General features: G+C 56.0%; 1 protein-coding gene across 1 annotated transcript; it reads right to left on the bottom strand.

Annotated features, from left to right (window-relative positions):
• Positions 1–195: 195 nt before the first annotated feature.
• On the bottom strand, positions 196–3,060 carry Hes3 (hes family bHLH transcription factor 3). The gene is made up of 3 exons (XM_078025131.1): positions 2,431–3,060; positions 2,272–2,353; positions 196–1,897 (listed from the first exon to the last, which is right to left on the bottom strand). Exons 1-3 carry the CDS (start codon positions 2,509–2,511, stop codon positions 1,524–1,526), a joined length of 537 nt encoding a protein of 178 aa, XP_077881257.1. The 5' UTR covers positions 2,512–3,060; the 3' UTR covers positions 196–1,523.
• Between the last annotated feature and the right edge of the window lie 5,650 nt (positions 3,061–8,710).

Genomic DNA, 8,710 nt, shown 5'->3' with positions numbered 1-8,710 from the left:
ACACTGGGTGGGCACCAAAGCCCGCCAGTCACTGTGAGCGTGATTCAAGAGAGCGAGCAGGACTGGGCCGTTGAAGCTTAGCTTAGGCCTTTTCAGACCTGTTCTGCCAGGTTTTGCTGCGGTAGAACCCCCCTGCTGAAATTTGGGGTCACCCCTTTAGGTCGGTGGTGAGAGGCCGCCGCCTGGTGGCCAACAAAGGGATTTGCCCCGACCTCTCCCACCCACCAGCAGGAAGCCTGAGGCTGAAGAGGAGGATCCTACCTCCGCCCTCGTCCTGGGAGCTCGCTGGAGGCGTAGGGAGAGCCTGTCCGCCCTGGCACCGTGAGTCGTTCTCCCTGAGATCGGACCAAGATGGGGCTGGAGCACAGACAGGGCAGGAGTAGCACCCCTGAAGAAATGATCCTATAGAAAGCTAATATTTGCCGTTCAGAAAGCGCACCTAAGTAGGCATCGTGGAAGACGTTGGAATCTTGGCCTCTTTATACCCATTATACGGGTTCGCCCTGTCTTTATTACGAATTACAACCTGGTAGAAGAAGGTGGGGTCAGAGACCTGACCCCACCCCCAGGAGGTCCCTTGCTAGAAGCCCTGGGGAAGAAAAACTGTCTTGGGAGTCTCTCACCACCCAAGTCCCAGCGCAGCAATAACCTCATTATGGACCAGCAACAGGCGCAGAATGCTCCGAGGGTTGTGGGTTCGGTGACGGTCAGGGAGGTCGGGAGGCCCGGGTTTTGCAGGATCTGGGTCCAGAATACTGCCCAGGGGTCTTTGGCCAGTGCACCGCTCCCACGAGAAGGACTGGGGTTAGCCCTTGCCCGCCTTCACCCGGGCCAGATCAAGCAATGGATCCCTCCCAAGACTTGAGCAGGGCGGGGCGTCCGGGTGGGCGTGCCGGAGCTCAGTGTCTGTTGTGGGCGGGGCAGTAGGGGGGATTCTGAGATGTGCGGGCCTTGGAAAGCGCGAGCCTGCCGGGTGGGCAGTGCCGTGTGCGGAGGGGGTGGGGATCGGTGATAGCGTTGAAGGTCCCGGGTGGGGGTAGGTAGGGAGCCCTTCGCTGGCGGGGCGGGGCTCAGCGCGCTTTGTGCCGGTGGGAACCTGGCGCCTGCAGCAGGCTGAATGGGCCGGGGCGGGGCAGCGATTCTCCTCGCTGCGAGGGGTCCGCTCTGCGCCGCTGCGGACTGCGACCTTCCCACCGCGGCGCGGCCGTGGAGGGGGCGGGGGTGGCCTTCCTGTCCGAGGTCCCTGGGAAAGGGGCGCAGCCCCTCTAGAGGGTGGGGGGAGAGAGCGGGTCCGACCTAAGTAGGTGGAGCTGGAGTGGGGTTGGATTATGCCTAGATGCGCAGACCCGGTCCGCACGTGACTTTGTATTTTCCCGCGTCCACGGGTGCATGGCGCTCACTAGGTCACCCCCACCCCAGGAGCAGAACGGGCGTCTGAGGTGTCCCTTAAGTCACCATGGGTGCATCCAAAATATCGTCTCTGCGTCCCCAGACCAGATGGGGGCCCCCTTGAGTCCAAGGCCTCACCAGGGTCGCCACACGGGCATCCCAGGCCCTGGGCTCTCGGCTCGGCGACATGACGCTGGCGGAGGCTCCGGGACGCTGGTGGAGGAGCCAGGGAGACCTCCGGGAAAGAGGAGCCTGGGTGGTGGGGACCGCGAGCCACTGGCGGTTGGAGCAGGACCCCAGACACCAAGACCACTGGGGTGGCCTAGAGCGGGCGCCTCCGGGCCAGTGCTGGCGCTGTCCATGGTGCTGCTACCTGCGAGGTCCCGCACCAGGGGGCAGCGCAGGCCGCCTCCGCCTTCCTCTCCGCGTCGTAGGAGTTGGCTCACGCCGGGTAGACAGCCACGGAAGCTCGTCGGGTACTCGGCTCCGCTGCCTACCGACCAGAGCCCTAAACAGATGGGAGTAAAAGAGGGAGAGATGGAGAGGAGAGGCGTGGAGTGGGAGAGAAAGGGAGGGGAGACGTGTGGAGGAGAAAGGAGGAGGTAGGAAAGTGAGATGACCGAACGTCTACCCTGGGCGCAGACCTCTGCACACAGATTAGAACTTCACAACCAGCCACATCTTTATTGCCCGTCCCTCCCCAGCACCCAAACCGAACTGGGCGAACATCATCCCCTAAGCAGCCCACCTACTGCCCACATTTCCCTGAGCTCTGCTCTCCAACCATCCCTTCTGTTTCTGGCTTTGTCGTATCCACGGTTCGGATTCCACACGTCCCTGTCCCATCTTCCCACTCCAGCCCCTTCAAAGCCTCCCTTCTACCTTGCAAGGAGTTCTGAAGGCTTTTCATGTACTTGACGCTCAACTCCAGAATGTCGGCCTTTTCCAGCTTGCGTTTCCGGATCTGCAGATCAGTAGGAAGTGCTCTAAACCAGGCGGGGAAGGCGGGTGGCCCTTCTCCTCATCCTCCCCGAGTCTCACCTGGTGTGAGTAGTGTTTCTCCAGCAGCGACTTGAGCTGCTCCAAGGACACGTTGATGCGTGCACGGCGCTTTTTCTCCATCAGCGGTTTGGATATCTGAGGACCAGCAATCTTTAGAGAGCAGGGCTTGGCCTTCCCGCCCTCTGCTCCCACTGGCTGGGGGAAGGGCCCCCACCCCGCACCCCTCAGAACCCCAGACCTTTCGGAAGCTGTTAGCAGAGACTCCGGAGTTGCCCCGGGTTGCGGGTTCTGTGCCCATGTTGTGGTATCTGCTCCAGCAAAGCAAGGCTTGGCTTTTATAGGGGACCCTCGTTTACATGTCAATGAAATCCTCAGAAGTCAAGAAACCCCAAGGGGGAGGGGACAGAAGGGGCTGCAGAAGGGTAGGCCCCACCGCACTTCCGGGAGCCCCCTCCAATGGCCCAGGCTGCCTCTCTCCTTCAGGACTCCTCCTGCCTCCCTGAGGATCTCCTTCCTTCCTTCCTTCCTTCCTTCCTTTCTTTCTCTCTCTCTCTCTCTCTCTCTCTCTCTCTCTCTCTCTCTGCTGATTGAACCCAGGACCTCAGGCATGCTAGTTAGGCAAGCTCTCTACCTCTGAGCAAAACATCCCCAGCCCTGTTTTTTTCTTTTTCTTTCTTTCTTTCTTTCTTTTCTTTTTTTTTTTTTTTTAGAGAGAGAGAGAATTTTAATATTTATTTAGTTAGTTATCGGTGGACACAACATCTTTGTTTGTATGTGGTGCTGAGGATCGAACCCGGGCTGCATGCACACCAGGCAAGCGCGCTACCACTTGAGCCACATCCCCAGCCACACCCCCCCCTTTTTTTTTTTTTTAATTTTGAGACAGGATCTGGCCAAGTTGTCCAGGCTGGTCTTGGATTTGGAAATTTGGAATCCTCCTGCCTCAGCCTTCAGAGTAGCTGGAATTACAGGCATGCAAGCACTGAACCTGGCTTGTCTTTTCTTAATCTCTCCTATCCTTACCACTTCCCAACTCTGGGCAACCCTCCCAGGCCCATTCTGTCCATAGTCCCATAGGTTGGTCCCATAGGTTTTAGATTTCACCACTGGGTCAGTCTGCCAAGTTCTTGCTGCCTTGTATTCCCAAGCATTCTGGGTGTTGCTTATAGGGAAGGGAGGTCTGTGGTCTGTAGGCCACCCTAATTCTTGTAACTGTGTGATCCACAGTAAGACTGATCTCGGGAGAAGTACCTGGGTAAGAGAGCCCTAGGCTTCCTTGGGCCTGATGAACACACTGAGCCATGGAACACAGGCCACTGATGCCTTTCTGCTCACTTCATGCTCTGGCCACACGGCAATGCCACATTAGTCACCCTAATGTTGGGACAATGCAGCAATTTTCTGCCTGTGGCTGCTCAAAGCCACTTGCAGGCAGGGCCTGCTGGGGCCATGCAGCAACATGTGTCCCATTAAAGCGTGCAGGCCGCCCGCAGGGCCATAGCAGGCCTCCTCCTTGATGGGGTCCAACACTGTTAGGACCCAACCTCCATCTTTCCTGCTGGGAGACAGACAGGGTGAGCCAGACTGCCACCCTCCCCTAGCCCTGGGCTTCCAGGCCGGGCAACTCAGGTGGAGGACCATTCCCCCAACAGGGAAGGCCTGGGAGTCTACCCAGGTGGGCCTTCTCAAAGTTCCAAGAATGGGCAGAGGGGGTAAGGAAGATCACTGATATTCAATGAGAGTTTGAGCCTGCACTTTAGCAGGTCCATGTCCCTGCACTCCTTTCCATTATTCAGATTGTTGGGGATCCGGGGAGCCCAGTGGAGGGACCTGGGAAGCTAAGCCCTACAGCAGGACTCTGATGCAGGCGGCCTGGTTGGTCCATGGAAGCTGAATTCCTGTAACTGTGTGATCCACAGTAAGGCTGATCTCAGGAGAAGTTCCTGGGTCCAAACCTAGACATTGCCTTTTATTGGGCTCCTCTGGCCTTAAGTTTTGGGGTTTGTTCAGTGAAGTTCGGGACAAGGCATCCATCATGGCTGCTTGTGAGGCTGAGAACCGAGTCGCGGCGGTTAAGGGGTTAAGCCCTGTGGTTGGGAAATGGACAAACTTGCCTCTGTGGGGCCTCAGTGTTGAGGAGGGAAAATTGCTGGGTGGGGAGTGCCCCCCCAGCTCCATCAAGCCGGGGCATCTTCCGCTCCAACTGGTCTGCGCCCTGGGTATTGATGGGCTTCGCCCGGGCAGCAGCGTTCCCAGGCGCCAAGCAGCGTGGAGAATCGCGCCCCGCCCTCCCCCTTTCAGGCTGAGGCAGCGGCCACCGCAGTTTTGGAGCACTCTTCTGCCCGGGCCATAGCACCCCGGGCCAGATCCGGGCCCATCTGGTCCCCGGGAGGGCGACGGGGCCGAGGCCCTGCCGCGGGCGCTGGCACGCGCCGGGCAGCTTTGAAGCGCCTGGGCCAGCCTGGCCCGGACGCCTCCGTGCAACTCACTCTGGGCTTGGGGAGGTGGCGGCTGGTACAAAGGCGCTGCGGGGCGGTCGGGCTGCGCAGCCGGGCACAAAGGGGGCAGCCGAGTGTTAAAGGCATTGTGCAGGCCCCACAAAGAGGCGCCCGCGCCCGCCCCCTCGGGGCCAAACTCCGGGCGCCCCGCCGCGCTCGGGCTTCCAGCTGCTGCACATCTGCACAGAGACTCGGCGCGCGCCTCACCCCAGCGGATCTCCAGCCCGCTCGACACGCCCAGTCCTCCAGCCGCCGGGGTAGCGGGGGCAATTTGTCTTCTAATTACAGTCCTTCTCCGGCCCAACCTTTCAATCCGTCGCATTAGCAAACCAATGGTCCTGTGCCCAGCTCTCGAGGCCCTCAGCGGGGCGCCAGGCCCGCCCCCTCTCCAAAGTTAGGGCCGCCATAAAGCTGCCAGGCCCTCCTCTCCCGCACCCCGGCCCCCGCGGCTCTGGGGGCCACCACCCCTCCCAAGCGGGTGCTCAGGGATCCCAGCAGCGCTGGGTGGAGTCGTTCACGTGGGCGGCTTAGTGTCTCTTAGGCAGTGGAAAATTGACCGCAAAATGCGCTAATTCGCAATGTTCTGCTTTGGCTGCGGGAGGCCAGGCACGCGGTGAGGGCTGGGCGGGATTTTCAGCGGTCACGCTCCACTTAAAGGGCCTTCACCTCTGCAGCCCCACCTCCACCCCGCACCTCCCGCTGAGCCCTCTCCCCTGTAGTATGTCCTTTGCAAGAGTCTCCCCACCTGGGCCAATGTCCTCTACTACAGGAACCTCTCCCTCTCACCTTAAGCAACCCGGTTGGCCCAGTCCTCCACTCGGAGAGGGCTTCAGGTTGTGCAGGAGCGAGGCCAGAAAGGCCCCTCCATGTAAATTTTATCCTTGTTTTTCCTGGAGCTCTGAGACAGCTTCTTTCCCACCACCTCCACTTTAACTCCAGTTCCAATCCTCCTTCCAGGTAGCTGCTGCTCCCAATAAGTTAAAGCCAGATCTCTGCATGAGGCGAGATCACTCGAAAAGCCCCTTCCCGGAGACCCAGGTTGAGGACGCCTTTCCACCTCCCCACTCTGTTTGCAAGTCCTGCTTCTGGGCATCCTACCTACATCCTCAGGCAGGCCCTGCTCCCAACGCATGTGGAGACAGAAAAGGCATTTTCAGAGATGGGGAATGAGGCAGTGGTTCACCCTGTCTTCTCAGAGCAAGCAGGACAAATCGCTCTCTCGGGCTGCATGGAAGGTCATGGACCAACTTAGAAACCAGACTTACGCAAACCAGGATGTAGGCCACTAACTGCCTTTCCATCTTTAGCACCCAGTGTCCCCAAGGTGCCTGGAAAAGAGCACAGATCCAAGAGGAGCTTGGGGTAAACCCAGGTCCCCCTGCTCAACCAAGGAGAAAAGCTCCTTCTATAACAACTGATAGTTCTCAGGGCCTCAGTGGATTCTAGGGGGTCCCTCTTTTCTCAAGCTGGGAAGTTTTAGGCAAAAAGTAGCCTATGCTTTCCCACACTTGGGTTTTGTTTGTTTTGTTTTATTTTGTTTTGGTACCAGGGATTTAACTCAGTTCCCACCCTGTTTTGTCTCTAAAGAGACAGGGTCTTACCAAGTTGCTTAGGGCCTTGATTTTGCTGAGGCTGGCTTTGAACTCACCATCCTCCTGCCTCAAGTCTTCCCAGCCACTGGGATTACAGGCATGCACCACCATGACTAGCCTGGTTTTCTTCAGTTTGGCAAGTCTGGAAACCCAGTGGGAAGGAGGTTTACAGACTATAGGACAAGAGCCCTAGCAGACATCCCACTGTAGCCTCTGAACCTGGGTGGGAACCCCTTCCTTTTTGCACTTCCAGGTATTTAAACCAATATTAACTAACTGGTGAGCCCTGTGCAGGCACCATGGATGCAGGAAACTGGAGCGAAAAATGTGTTCTTCTCCTCTGCAGATGCATTTCAAAATAGAATAAAGTGATTGCTCCATATAATTAACTATTGGGACATAGCAAAACCCTGAAATGATGCAGCCAATTGTCTCCAGATGGGGTTGGAGAGGCTGTGATTGTTTAACTCTCTTTAGCTGTATTGGAACTCGGAATAGCTCAGCAGTCAAAGGCCCTTCAGAAGACAAAGGCTGGGACTCCAGTGAGTACATCAGCGCTGACCGGGCTGGCCCAGCTCAGGAAGAGTGAATTCAGAGAGACCTCCATTGTCCCAGTCTTTTATGTTTTCTCCCAGCTGGCTCTAATCTTTAAATATTTACCCGATCCCTTTGTGCACCTATGACTTATGCACTTTGGGCTGATGTGGCTGATGTGCTCGTAAATTACGCATCATTTACCCATTTCCAGACTGGAGAGAAGGGATTTTCATTCCTCCTGCTGGGAATGGCCAGAGGGGAGAGAAAACTTTTGGAAGACCAGGGCTGTCTCCTGGAGAGAACTACAGCAACACTGGATGGGCCCCTCCCAGATGCCCTTCTGGCCTCCACGTGGACACTGGACAGACCAGAGGCCTATGAATGACTAGGAGCTGCAGGAGGCCTGCTCTCTAAAAATGACTGCCCTGGCATCCATCTGCAAGGAGGAAGGAGAGAGCTTCCTGGACCCCCCCCTCCCAAGCTCCATGATCCTTAGGGCAGAGTGACCTTTCATCCTAGGAAGTTTGTATGAGGTGCATGTTGTCCACCTCTCAGAGGCCAAAATGCTTTGCCCCATCCATGTTCTGTCTCCTGCTTGCTCTGGACCATCCTCCCTTCCTATATTCTCTCTTGCTCATTAAAGCAACCCTGTCTTAACAAACAGAAGCCACTGTCCCTCTCCTCTCTCCTCCCCTCCGTTCTCTCTCTCTCCTCTCTCTCTTCTTTCTTCTCTCATTCTCTCCCCTCTTCCTCTCTCTTACTGAATAAAGAAAGACAGAAAGGAAGAAAGAAAGAAAAACAGAAGCCTGATTTTATCTCAGTCTGTGGTTTAACTTGGAAATGTCAAGGTCATTCTTAGGGTTGTCTAAATCAAGAGGAATCCCAAATTGGACCCAGGAAATAAAGCCACTTTAACCTGTGGTGGGATGGCAGGATTGGGGAAAGGTGGGGGCTGCAAAGAAACCCTCCTATTGAATGAGAAAGAACTCCCTTTGTGCTTGCCTAAGGGTAGAACAAAACACATTCAAATGCTTATCTACAAGAAAAAAATGCCAGCAATGCATCCCAGAGGGGCCTAGCCTTCCCTTTCTTTATTTTTGTGTGTTAGTTAGCATTTATAATCTTATATTTTTGTAGGTTTGTCTGGAGGGCAGGGTGCACAGTGGGTTTGATCAGATTGCTTTTCTCTGGAAGTGGTGTGTGTTTCCATACTTGTGTAGATTCGTTTACTTGCGCCCTCCCCCATCCCTGCCCCATGAGCAGGTCCTGATAGATTCAGCAACTTCTAAAAATTTCCTTCCTGCTGGGCATGGTGGTACATGCCTCTAATCCTAGCTACTCAGGAGGCTGAGGTAAGAAGTTCTCAAGTTTGAGGCCAGTCTCAGCAAGTCTCAGCAATTTAGTGAGACTGTACCCCAAAAAAAGGAAGGAAGAAAAAAGAAAAAGCTGAGTAGTACAGCACCCCTGGGTTCAAGCTCCAATACCAGGGAAAAAATTCCCTTTCCCTCGTCCTACCTGGCAGGGGGCTGCCTCCCTTCCTCTCATCTCCAAGATTCAGTGTCAGGGGAGGTGATGGGCAATGTGGCTGAGGTTTTTGAGTTGCAAGTTGTTCTAAGCACCCAGAGTGACAGCACTGAGTCCTTGGGGATAAATTAGCCCCCTAAGACCAGAGTGGAGAGCAAATGCCTAGAG

This window comes from Ictidomys tridecemlineatus, chromosome 11 (assembly GCF_052094955.1).
Source record: "Ictidomys tridecemlineatus isolate mIctTri1 chromosome 11, mIctTri1.hap1, whole genome shotgun sequence".
NCBI classification, from domain to species: Eukaryota; Metazoa; Chordata; class Mammalia; order Rodentia; family Sciuridae; genus Ictidomys; species Ictidomys tridecemlineatus.
Note: the sequence above shows the minus strand (reverse complement) of the source record. Positions and strands in the feature narration are given on the sequence as shown.

Coding starts and splice junctions, on each gene's coding strand:
- Hes3 (XM_078025131.1), bottom strand. CDS start 2,511: ATGGAGAAAAAGCGCCGTGCACGCATCAACGTGTCCTTGGAGCAGCTC. Junction 2,354..2,430: donor AGAAACACTACTCACACCAG/GTGAGACTCGGG, acceptor ACTGATCTGCAG/ATCCGGAAACGCAAGCTGGA. Junction 1,898..2,271: donor CCTTCAGAACTCCTTGCAAG/GTAGAAGGGAGG, acceptor CCATCTGTTTAG/GGCTCTGGTCGGTAGGCAGC.